General features: G+C 43.9%; 1 protein-coding gene across 1 annotated transcript in view; it reads right to left on the bottom strand.

Moving 5' to 3' along the window:
* Window positions 1-13652, bottom strand: part of EVC2 (EvC ciliary complex subunit 2) — a 157295-nt gene that overhangs the window by 54261 nt on the left and 89382 nt on the right. The window contains exons 11-13 of the mRNA XM_005681893.3: window positions 11986-12225; window positions 9009-9184; window positions 6081-6240 (exon numbers count right to left, since the gene is read on the bottom strand). Coding sequence (XP_005681950.3) covers window positions 6081-6240; window positions 9009-9184; window positions 11986-12225 — 576 coding nt within the window. The remainder of the gene's footprint in view (window positions 1-6080; window positions 6241-9008; window positions 9185-11985; window positions 12226-13652) is intronic.

Raw genomic sequence — 13652 nt, 5'->3', positions numbered from 1 at the left:
GCTGTACAACAATGTGAATCAGCTATAAAAAAAAAAATGGAATGAATTTGCATGTCATCCTTATGCAGGGGCCATGCTAATCTTCTCTGCATCATTCCAATTTTAGTGTATGTGCTGCCAAAGCAACCACAAGACTCTATCTCCTTAACACATCCTCCCCAAAGGAGAATAGCACATAACTTGATTGAACTTTAGTAAAATGTGATCATCTTTATGCGTTTCAAAGAAGGATCCAGGGCATCTTTTTCCCACCTTCTTCACTCAAACAGTATTTTTTCTTTCTTGCTCTCACCTCCTGGACTAGACAAAATCTGCCTCTGTGTATATTAATCACAATATTCCTAAGGCAAGGGGTGGCAAATTTGATAATTCAAAGGCAAGATTTATGGTGAGGATCCAGGCAAAGGAAAACGCTTAATTTGCTTCATCCAGCTGAACTTTAAGCATTGCCTCTTTTGTTTGAGGTTTCATGGCTTTTAAGTAAGTTAATAAAGCTGATACGTGTTCCCCCCCAAAAAAGAAAATTTGGAGAAGGAAATGGCAACCCACTCCAGTATTCTTGCCTGGAGAATCCCATGGACAGAGGAACCTTGCGGGCTATGGTCCATGGGGTCACAAGAGTCGGACACGACTAAGTGACTTTAAAAATAACTGAAAATGTAGTGAAAACTTCATTTGTTTGACTTTTGTTGAACATGTATTTATTGAGTAGGTAAAGCTCAAGAGGCAGACCACATGGGTTCCAATCCTGGCTCTTCCACTTACAAGCTGAGATAACCCAAATGACTATCTAGCCCTCTCTGTGTGTCCAGTGCCTAAACTATAAAGAGAATAATAACAGAATCTACTTCATAGAGTAGCTGTGAGGAGTCAATGAGATGCTCAAGACGTGAGTCAACTACAAATTGGCACTTAGCAAGAACATTGCCAAATGAACAACAAAGGCATTTGCCACCTGCCTCTACGGAGACTGAAGCCCATGCTGCTATGGCTGCTGACTTCAACACCCCTGACGGAGTTCAGGGTGAGTGAGACACTCTGTGCTCCAGGGAATCTGGTGGGACAGGACTTTAGATAGTTGGACATTTTTAGAAACAGATTTCATTATCTCAACCCTTGCATCTCCTCCTGTCTAGAGAAGCACTAAATCCCTTCATGGTGACATCAGATCCTCATGATAACAATAAACCTTTTGTAAAATGAGTGCTTAATGGTACTGAACTCCCTCTTCACTAAAATCTTATATATTGACCTTCCCCCACTGCTGCTTTGGAGCAGCCTCTCAGAGATATCAGAGATGCTGCCTCTTGGGCTGCAGTTCTGTTTTGCCTCAGATAAAATGTGTAGGTAGCTCTTAGAGAAGGGCCTGGTGCAGAGTAGGCATCAATGAATGTCTGCTATTATTATTACCACATCCCAGGCACATAGAAACTGAAAATCAAGATATTCTCAGAGAAAAAACCCTGAGATCCATGAGAGACAATTTAAATAAGGAGGTCACAGAGGGCTTTTAAAGAAGAAGATCTATATGGATCAACAACAAGGTTCTTCTGTATAGCATGGGGAACTACATACAATATCCTGTGATAAACTATAAAGGAAAATAAAAAAGACTAACCACCATCAAATGTAATTATATTTGCTATAATTATGCTACTATGAATTTTAAAAATGATAAAAAATAAAGGAGACCCAAGAGAGTCCTGAGGGGTGAGGTCATACCTCAGTCGAGTGAGGATGGGGAAAAGGATATTTCTGGAAGAAATAACAGAAGGTATAAAAGGCGTTGTGATGAGAAAAAAGCTGACATGCACAGAGATGTCAATCACAGTGTTATTTATAATAGTGTACCCATGGGGCTTCCCTGTGGCTCAGCTGGTAAAGATTCCCCCTGCAATGCAGGAGACCTGGGTTCAATCCCTGGGTTGGGAAAATCCCCTGGAGAAGGGAAAGGCTACCCACTCCAGTATTCTGGCCTGGAGAATTCCATGGACTGTATAGTCCATGGGGTTGCACACCCAGCTTTTCATTACAAGGAAGAAATAAAAAGAAAAGCCTATAATAGTTGTACCCAGCAGATAGTCTGGGTTCTATTTTGCACAAACATATCTTTTGTTCGTGGGTTCAGGTGACCTGAGAGTGTCAATTCCTTCCTTCTATAAATACTGGTTAAGAACCTGCAACATGTCCTCAGTGCTGAGGATACAACACAAACCTTTGCCTTTGTAGAGTGGCATTCCAACCCTGTGGCACTCACAAGATTTAGCAAAAGCAACTGTAAGAAATTGTGCTCATGGAAAATCACTGGAATCTCTGCAGTTCATCCATCCTTGCAGATCCTAACCTTGAACCAGGCCAGACCATCAGAGAAATACGGGTATAAACTCCATTGCTTTGATCCTTGAGCCAATGGAGATAAATGAGGCAATGCTGAAGTTGGGGTGGAGTTCAATGGCTGAGATAAGAATCACAGCTTCCTGTTGGGCCCAACATTCGGTAATAAAAGTAGAGTTTCTATCAATCAATTTAAGTTATTCTGCTTCCCTTTCCTTCCTGAATGGTACCACCTACGTCATCCTGACAGCCATCTATGTCATCCTGACATCTCATATCTCCTGAATCTGTCCTTGTTCCCATGCTCAGGACATGGTCTCATCATCACTTTTGATCTGGTCAAGTGCTAGAGCCTCCCATAGGTCTGTACCTTAGGGCTCCTTCAATTCTATCTGACAGGCTGCTCAATTGAGCTTCCTAAATTCCAAATCTGATCTTCCTTCTGAAACCAAGCAGGACCCTGTGGGGCTCCTGGGCACTGAAACCTTTTAAACAGTTTCTAATCAGGGAATAGAGGGGATTGGAGACAAGGGAGGAGCAGTCAAGAAACAATAATGCAGCCACAGGGCAGGGTCCTGGTTCTGCCTCAAGGGATACATATAACAGTATCTTTGAGCTCTTCTGCAGAACTGAAACTCCCAACTAATGGAAGACGTTCAGTTCAGTCGCTCAGTTGTGTCCGACTCTTTGTGACCCTATGGACTGCAGCATGCCAGGCCTCCCTGTCCATCATCAACTCCCGGGGCTTACTCAACTCATGTCCATCAAGTCCGTGATGCCATCCAACCATCTCATCCTCTGTCATCCCCTTCTCCTCCTGCCTTCAATCTTTCCCGGCATCAGGGTCTTTTCCAAGGAGTCAGTTCTTCGAATCAGGTGGCCAAAGTATTGCAGTTTCAGCTTCAACATCAGTCCTTCCAATGAATATTCAGAACTGATTTCCTTTAGGATTGACTGGTTGGATCTCCTTGCAGTCCAAGGGACTCTCAACAGTCCTCTCCAACACCACAGTTCAAAAGCATCAATTCTTCGCTGCTCAGCTTTCTTTATAGTCCAACTCTCATATCCATACATGATTACTGGAAAAACCATGGCTTTGACTAGATGGACCTTTGTTGGCAAAGTAATGTCTCTCTTTTTTAATATGCTGTATAGGTTGGTCATAGCTTTTCTTCTGAGGCACAAGTGTCTTTTAATTTCATAGCTGCAGTCACCATCTGCAGTGATTTTGGAGCCCAAGAACATAAAGTCAGCCACTGTTTCCACTGTTTCCCCATCTATTTGCCATGAAGTAATGGGACCGGATGCCATGATCTTAGTGTTCTGAATGTTGAGTTTTAAGCCATCTTTTTCACTTTCCTCTTTCACTTTCATCAAGAGGCTTTTTAGTTCTTCACTTTCTGCCATAATGGTGGTGTCATCTGCATATCTGAGGTTATTCATATTTCTTCCAGCAATCTTGAATCCAGCATGTGCTTCATCCAGCCTTGGATTTCACATGATGTATTCTGCATGTAAGTTAAATAAGCAGGGTGACAATATACAGCCTTGAAGTACTCCTTTCCCGATTTGGAACCAGTCTGTTGTTGTTCCATGTCTGATTCTAACTGTTGCTTCTTGACCTGCATACAGATTTCTCAAGAGGCAGGTGAGGTGGTCTGGTATTCCCATCTCTTGAAGAATTTTCCACAGTTTATTATGATCTACACAGTCAAAGGCTTTGGAGTAATCAATAAAGCAGAAGTAGATGTTTTTCTGGAACTCTCTTGCTTTTTCTATGACCCAACAGATGTTGGCAATCTCTGGTTCCTCTGCCTTTTCTAAACCCAGTTTGAACATCTGAAAGTTCACGGTTCACATACTGTTGAAGTGTGGCTTGGAGAATTTTGAGCATTACTTTTCTAGAGTGTGAGATGAGTGCAATTGTGCGGTATTTTGAACATTCTTTGGCATAGCCCTTCTTGGGCATTGGAATGGAAAGAGACCTTTTCCAGTCCTGTCACCACTGCTGAGTTTCTCAGATTTGCTGGCATATTGAGTGCAGCACTTTAACAGCATCGGATTGAACCTGGGTCTCCTTCATTGGAGGCAGACGTTTTAACCTCTGAGCCACCAGGGAAGACTATGGAAGATGTTAGCATTCTTCATTTCAGAGAAGATGACAGTTAACCTGCTTATCAAGAGACCACCTGAGGCCAGATTAAAGAAGTGCAGGCCCTGCACACACCCTGATCCTTATCAGCAGTACCGCCCTTAAGGTATAGCTATAAAACTCCTCACCAAATCCTCCCAGGTAGGGACACACAGTTTTTTAGGGCAAGGGCCTGCTGTGTCCTCCTTTTCCTGACAAAGCAATAAAGCTTTGCTTTTCTATTTCACCCAAAACTCTGTTTCTGAGATTTGATTCGGCACTGGTGCACAGAGATTGAGTTTTTGATCAATTTTCCTGAAAACTTCAGTGTTCAGGGACACTTCAGTATTCCCTCGTCCTCGGCTGAAAGTCAGCTGTCAGCCCAGCACACTGCCTTCCTTGAAGAGGTGCTGCTTCCTGGCCGTGCCTCCCCCAGCCCCTGCCCTCTCAATCCTCATGTTCTTGGAGCTCCACGCACAGCAGGGCACCCTTGCCTGAATCCTTTACGTTTGAACAAGATGCCTGCCCACCACCTGCAGTGTCCTTCCTGTCTTGCACACATCAGATGCTCCCTGTCCCCAGGACTCAGGTTCAGCTGCACGTGCTGTGTGCAGCCTTCCCCAGGCGATGGTGACTTCTGTGCTACCGGAGCATGAAGACAGCACAGGGTGTTTGTCCCTCTCCAGGTGGGCAAACAACTGAGCAGGTTAGCATCAAGGGCAAGGCTGAGACTCTAAGTCACACAGTCCTGGACTCAGTCCCACAACTGCAGATCACTAAACATGTGACCTTGACCTCATTACTTAATGCTGTAATCTGAACGCTTGTGGTCCCCCAACATGCAGATGTTGAAACCTAACACGTGTTCTGAGGATGTAGGAGAGGAAGCTTTGGAAAGGAGCTTAGGGCATGAGGATGGAGTCCCCTGAATGAAATTAGTGTCCTTGCAAAAGAGGCCCCACACCCACCCACAGAGCTCCTTCCTTGCCTTCCACCCTTCTGACTTCTTCCACCAGCAAGGAGTCTATCATCTGCAACCTGAAGAGGGTCTCCATCAGAACTTGACCTTGCGGGAACCCTGATCTTGGACTTCCAGCCTCCAGAACTGTGACTTATCAATTTTTTCTTTATAAGCCACCTAGTCTACACTATTTTCTGTAGTAGCTCAAACGGATCACAACACTTAAGCCCTCTCAAGTTCAATGTCTTCATCAGAAAAAAGACAGAAAATAGTAGTATCTACCTCACAGGGTTAATAAAACAATTAAGTAAGATACATAATACACTTAGCACAATGCTAAGTAAACACTCCATAAACGTTATAGTAGCCGCCAGTCATTATTCACTGGAACCAGCACTGCTATTCTCTTGTCCTGGCAGACATTACTAATCTACCACAACCCTCAGCTTTGCTGAGCTGGATGGGACCCACCGAAGCCTTATGACAGCATTCCAAAGAGTCACTACCAATCAACTGCAGATGGTGCATCAGGATGCCGGTCCAGTCACCCTTCGGATCCTAGCCTTCTGATGGCAGTGCCTGGCACTAAACCTGGCACTTGGTAGGTGTTCACAATGATTATGCAAAAAATAAATGTCATAATTCCTTATATACCTTTTGCAGCATCTCTCGTCTTCTCTTAATTATTAGTTTTTGGTGGAGTTTCTTCTTTTCCTGCTTCAAGTCATTGTCCAACTTCTGTTTTATAGAAAAGACTTCTGTTTGAGCCCGCTCCAACAGTACTTGCATCTGATCTTCATCCAAGTAGCCTGCTCTAGATGAAAAAGATGCCGAGTTAGTTGATGTACTGTCCAAACTCACCTGCAGCTTGAATGTGCTGTTGATGAGTGTTTATCTCCATATTAGTTTGGTTTGTATCTGAGAAATCTCTATCATCAGAACGGGCAGCTAAGACATTACTAAACTGCAGGAAGGGAAAGATCATCTTTTTTAGAGGCATGTAGAGGAAGCTCAACATCACAAGAGACATCACCTGTTAGGGCAGAAATTGGAGAAGAGTTTTTGGAGAATGTAACGTTCAAGAGGACCACAGTGGAACAAATAGAATCTTCCAGGAGGAAATGATGGACTAGGACCTCCTGGTGACATGAATGGCACAAGCAAAGTCCAAGAGATAAATCAGGGAAAGCTCGGTGTGAGAGTTAACTCTGTGTATCAGATAGACTGGCCAGGGTGCCCACATCAAGGATCATGCTTGAGTGTCTCTGTGAGGATGTTTTCTTGTGAGATTAGCATTTGAATGGGTAGGCTCAATAAAGCAGACTGACTCTCCCCGGTGTGGGTGGGCATCACCCAGTCCACTGAGGGCCTGAATAGAATAAAAAGTGGAGGAATAAGAAATTCCCCCTTCTTTCCTGCCTTGCTGTTGAACTGGGACATCTCATCTCATCTCCTTCTCTAAGACTGGGATTTCCCCAGTTCTCAGGCCTTTGGCTGAATTGCACCACTGGCTTTCCTATGCCTCCAGCTTATAGATGGAGAGAACTTCTCAGCCTCCAAACTATGTGAGCCAATTCCTCAAACATGTCTTACTGGATCTGTTTTTCCAGATGCTGTCAATATTACCACTACTGTTCCCAGTCTGTTTGTACCCCTGGTCGAGGCCCCTGCTTGGCACACAGTAAATTCTCCATGGAAGCTTCCTGAATGAACGATAGATACACATTTCAGAAATATATCTGTGCCAACCTACTAAAATAGGATTTAAAAGTCAGAGGTAATATACTTCCCTGGAAACTGCTCCCAACAGTACAACCAGCTGTCTGGAGCTTCTGCTCAAGGCAAAGAGCTGCTTCTTTCACTAGAGTGAAAATGAATCAGGAATGTCAAATCAACTGCAGTGACAAATTCATTAGCATCTTTAGGTGAGAAGTGTTCATATAATTTGCACTTTACAGAATCCTCATTAAAGATGGCAAGAGAGCTGGAAAGTCCTATTACAATTAGCTAGATAGTAGAACCAATCACAAAACCATAGTTGTCCTAAGAAAACCAACCTTATCATCATGGCCCTATTCATTTTAGAGCTTGCAACCTACAAAGAATAAAATTCATTGTTGACAATCATGAGTCTCAAAGAAGAGACTAGCTGAGAAGAAATGCTGTCAAGGGGCTAGAAGCTATAGTGATTAACACCATTTACCTGGCCTCATGATACCCCAAAGTTGCTGAGAAAAAATACCCAGAATCCAAGATAAGCATCTATGTGTATATACTTAATTCCAAAGGTCAAGACATGGAAGCAACCTAAATGTCCATTGACAGATGAATGGATAAAGATGTGGTATATACATACACATATACAATGGAATCTTACTCAGCCATAAACAGAAGGAAATAACGCAGACAATGCCATTTGCAGAAACCAGGATGTAGCCAGAGATTAGCATACTAAGTGAAGTAAGTCAGAGAAAGACAAATATCATATGACAGTGCCTACATGTGGAGTCTTAAAAAAGAAAAGATGCAAATGGACTTATTTACAAAAAGAAAAAGCCTCACAGATATAGAAAATAAAATTATGATTACCAAAGTGGGGAGGAGAGGAGGGATACATTAGGAAGTTGGGATAAACATATACATACCACTATATATAAAATAAATAACCAAAAAGGACCTACTGTATAACACAGGGAACTATATTCAATATTTTGTAATAACTTATATTGTAATTAACCTCCAATTAAAATAAATAAATTTATGTTAAAAAATAAAAATTCAACAATAGAAAATAATTCTGAAAAAGAATATATATATATATACACGCACATACACTCATTTACATGTATAACTGAATCAGTGTGCTGTACACCTAAAACTAACACAACACTGTACATCAATTATAATTCAGTTAAAAAAAATCCCCAAAACACAGAAAACAAAGGAGAATGCAAGAGCCAGCAGTGTGCTGGAGCTCAAGAAGAAGTAGGCTGTCCTGACCATCCAGTTCCTCTAAGCCTCCACCACTGATGCCTCAATGAAATGCTGGGGATTTGCTTTAAAATGACTCAGGGTCAGGATGAGCAGCTACATCAAGACTGGCCACAAGTTGGTACCTACTGAAGTTGATGATGGGAACATGTTGGCTCATTGTAAAGTCATCTCGACTACTGACTATATTTTAAATATTCTATCATGCAAAGGATTCTTCTAGCTAGAGAATTCTTAAGAAATAAGTCAAGTAGCCAGTGCATTCGATGAATGAACAGAAGTAGATGGTCTCTAGGGCTTCCCAGGAGGTGTTAGTGGTTAGGAACCCACCTGCCAATGCAGGAGATTAAGAGATGTGAGTTTCATCCCTGGGTCGGGAAGATCCCCTGGAGGAAGGCATGGCATACCACTCCAGTACTCTTGCCTGGAGAATCCTATGGACAGAGGAGCCTGGCGGGTACAGTCCATGGGGTCGCAAAGGGTCAGATACAACTGAAGCGACTTAGCAGCAGCAGCAGCAGATGGTCTCTACGAGGAATGTTGGAGGAAGGCTGTTTATCTGCGTTACCTGGGGTGGTTCAGGAGTCTTACCTCTCATGTTTCTGGATGAGGAGGGTTAGCTGAGCAGACGCAGTGCTCAGCAGGCCTTGCACACGAGTCTCTGACGACTGGATATTCTGGACCAGGTACTCTCTGTGGCCGAATCTTTTACTGAGATGATATCTCTTACTAGCCTGGAAAAAGTCCATTAACTCTTCGACACTCTCCTGTTTAAAAGAAAATTGAGAAAACATGCCTAATTAAAATTTGGAGAAAATTCTTTCTAGTCATTTAAAATATTACATTTCCTTTCTGAAGAAAATACACAGGAATAGAAGCCCCGAGATGAATACCTTAAATTCCCAGCCCTGAACAAAGGCTTAGAGAAAAGTACATACTAATAGGAAAGGGAAACTGCTGTATAGCTCAGGGAGCTCAACTTGGTGTTCTGTGATGACCTAGAGGGGTGGGAAGGGATGGGTGGGAGGGAGGCTCAAGAGGGAGGAGAATATATATATATATATATATATATATATATGTGTGTGTGTGTGTGTGTGTGTGTGTGTGTGTGTGTGTATGTGTACTTATAGCTGATTGCTGTATAGCAGAAACTAACACAACATTGTAAAGTAACTATCCTCCAATTAAAAATAAATTTCAAAGATAAATTATAAAAAAAAAGAAAGGGCTTTGAAAAGTGCATTCAAGACCTGGATGGTAAAGTCTTATCAAAACAATTTTGCTGCCTTAGGAATGGAATGTATATTTCACTCAGGTGTCCTTCACCCACATGCAGTCACAGCTCTGAAATTCCCCAAACACAGCACCACGTCAGGTGCTGAAGTTCTGGGATAAATCACCACTGGCTCTGACCCCAGCACCCCCACATTCAGCGAGCACATGAGATGAGTCTGGTCACAGAGTAGCAAGAAGTTCTTAGAATTTACAAAATGCATAAAAACCCAAGCAAGCACATGAGAGTAATAATAGCCTAGCACACACTGGGTGCTTCTTCTGGGCCTGGCACTGGACCCAGAGTGTTTCTCATCTTTTCAAACTTAATCCAGGGAGAGGATTCTATTATTCCCATTTCACAGATGAGGAAACCGAGTCCACACAGCTGGTAAATGACTGAGCAAGGCTTTGAACCTCAGCCATCTAATTCCTGGGCCTGTGCTCTAGCTCAGTAGAGGCTGTCTTGCAAATTGAGCTTCAACCAGTAGCACCGTAATTCAATCAGCAGAAATGAGACCTGCAGTAATTAAAACATCAGCCTTAGTGTATTATCCCACAGACTGGCTCTGCTGTCTCTTTTCCACCTGGTGATATACCATCCATGCAATGAGTTACTCAAAGGTTCAATGTCTTCTTCAAAAAGAAACATGCAAGGCCCTGGACAGTCCCCTTTCCACACAAAAGCTATAATCTTTCCAGGTCCAACACCTGAGGATTTGCACTCTCCAGACAGTGAAGAGTGGAATGGTCAGTGGGATGTGTCCAAAGGCCAGCTTTTCCCTAAGAGTTCTTGGCAGCAGAGTCAACACAGCAGGAACACTGAGATGATATTTCCATCCTCCACGGAGCTGGATCCCGTGAGTCGGCTGATCTGAGCCCTTGATGTCGGGAAGCTCAGAGTCGGGGTCCTCAGATACCAACGTGTCTGTGCCGTGGCACTATTGCCACAGCTGTTACTTTTCTGTCCCCAGTCTTATGAGCAATAAAACATGTACTTTCCGACATGGAGAGTCAGACACAGCTCATCATGAGGAGTAAGTAAACTGGCAGCAAAATCTGTTCATCCCTAAGGGATGCTCTAGGGTCTGAATACCTACCCAGGAGTTTATTTACTCTCCTAAAGTTTTAGTCGGAAAAACCAAGAGGAAAAAGGGGAGGCTGGCTAGTTCTCTTCATGCTCAGAGGTCCAGTACCTTCAGAGAAGGGTCCTCTCTTCCCAGAGAAGGCTCACGAGGGCCACCTGGTCTCCTCCTGGGATGGCTCTGCTTTGTCACAACCCTTACTCACAGGGCCTGAGTCAGAACCAGAACTCCGGTGTGATACTGCACACCAGTGATTTCATTCTGTGTATACAGGGCTTCCCTGGTGGCTCAGACAGTAAAGAATCCACCTGCAGTGCAGGAGACCTGGGTTCCATCCCTGGGTTGGGAAGATCCCCCTGGAGGAGGGCATGACAACCCACTCCAGTATTCTTGCCTGAAGAATCTCCATGGACAGAGGAGCCTGGCAGGCTGCAGTCCATGGGGTCACAAAGAGTCGGACATGACTGAGCGACTAAGCACACACATACAGGTGCAGGTAAAAGACCTTAGGCGGGCCTCGTAAAAATATTGACAGTCTCATATAAACTATAGGTTAGGCCAGAAAATTCATTTGGCTTAAAATGTTACAGAAAAACCTAGATGAAATTTTTGGCCAATCCAGTATTTGCACAGTCATCCAGGAATTGATTCTGTCTGGATTAATGACACTCAAGCTTCCATGCACAAACACCCACAAATTCACCCAAGCCTATGAATACAGAGATCATAAGCCCTAGGTACACATCACCACATATGTGCACACACACGTACATATATGCACTTATATATTTCTAACTGCTATGTATATTAAACATATATTGTGCCAAGCACTGGCTTTCTGTGAATTTGATTAAATCTGCATCATCCCACTTTTAGTATGGGGACTCTATTACTTCCATTTTACAGATAAGGCAACTGAGACCCAGAGACACTTGGCAATTTGCTTTAGTTGACAGAGCTGACAGGTGGTGGAACTAGAATTCAGGTCCAGGTGAGCCTAAGTCCAGGGCCTGTGCTTCAAGCCACCATTTATTTGACCTGCTTACTGGAAAGTCACCCTCTACATCAAGAGGTGGAAGGAAGACGGGGTTACTTCACTGGAACCCAGCACAAAAGAAGAGACGGGACTTAACTCGGGGAGAGGAGACATTTAGTGAAACAGTTCAGGAAAATGACTCCTCCATCAGAGGGAGCCTCATTTGAGGCATTACCTGTATTTTAGAGTAATCTTGCAGCAGCATTTTTGCTGCCTCTGGCTTCAGCTCTCCTTTGGAAATAGCACTTTTTATCTGGGTAAAAAAGATATTGTGCAGTTCATTCCTCTGGAAAATGGCCAGCTGCCTGTGGGCCTTGGCAAAGTCCTCCTCCTGCTGCAGAGCGAGCGACCTCCTCAGGTGTTCCTGCTCCAGGCCGTGGAGGGTCCGCAGGAGGCTGCTGCACTCGACGGCGGACTGTGGAGAAAAGAGGGAGTGCGTGGGGGGGGTGACACACCAGCCGGGTGTGTACAGGCACATGCACGCAACATGCAGGCACACCCATGTACACACAGGACACATGCATGCACCATCAGCATACATGTGCACACTGGACATTGATGCACATAGAAAAAACACACATGCATGTGAAGTTACATGCACATGTACACACAGCACATATACATGCAGCGCCAACACACACACATGCATATACACATGCATAGTGCACATGAACACACCCAGAAATAATGCATAGACATGCACACACAGGCACACACACAATACACACGTACACACAGGACACGCACATGCACCATCAACACACACATGCACAGTGCACATAAATGCACACAGCAATAATGCACATACAAATACACAAAGAAGCACATGCATGCACGCACATGTACACACACATACACACAGCACACATGCATGTACCAGCAAACATACACATGCACACACCCAGTGCATATAAATGCATACAGCAACAAACAGTGCACATACATGCACAAAGATACAGGTACACACATATGCACACAGGGCAATACACTTAACACACACATACATGCAGATGCAAGCACATGTGTGCACACACACGGAACACACACATGTATACACACATACACAGAACCATCTCAAAGAAGAAAATTCATAAGTGTGGAAATCTTCAAATCAAACTGCCTGAAAATAGCCCACAAAATGGAAACATCAATGGACTGTGCTGTTAGGCCTCTCAAGCTTATTTCCATCATCTTTCATTTTTAACTTAGTTGAAGAGAAAAATAGCAGTGATCAGGTCCAAGCTGAGATCATTTGTGTAAAATGGAGGCAAAGAGGAGGTAAGAAGTGGCTTCTGGGATGCCTGCACTTTCCATGGTCCAGAGAGAAGGCAGGGGACACACTTTCACTGAGTTCCTGATGCATGTGCACTCCCATCATCTCAGAGACTCATGCTGCAGGAGGGCGTGTTAGTAATCCCACCTGCAGGGGCAGAATTCTAAGAAGACCCCAAGATCCCTGGCCCCTGGTATAGACATCACATGAATCCCCTCCTTTTCAAGGGACATAAACTTTGAAGATGATGGGACTGTCACTCCCATGAGCCACAGAAATGTGTTCATCCCCTGCTCCAGTTCAGTTCTCCTGTGGCACAGATGAGAGACTAAAGTCTAAAGCAAAGGACACCCCTTCCCAGGCCTGCCAACCAGGAGGGGTCATGTGAAGTGGCCTGGCATGGGACACACTAGAGTGGTGGGGAGTGGGGCAAGGTGGAGACAGAAAGCCCTGCATACAGGGCCAGCCACTTCAACCCACCAAGGAAGGCTCTGCAGGACTATGTACTTGGTGTGGCCACATCTTCCCTTTTTTTTTTTTTAAAGAGAAGCTGAAAGTCTGGGTTTTCA

The sequence above is a fragment of the Capra hircus genome, chromosome 6, assembly GCF_001704415.2.
Source record: "Capra hircus breed San Clemente chromosome 6, ASM170441v1, whole genome shotgun sequence".
Classification (NCBI taxonomy): domain Eukaryota; kingdom Metazoa; phylum Chordata; class Mammalia; order Artiodactyla; family Bovidae; genus Capra; species Capra hircus.
Note: the sequence above shows the minus strand (reverse complement) of the source record. Positions and strands in the feature narration are given on the sequence as shown.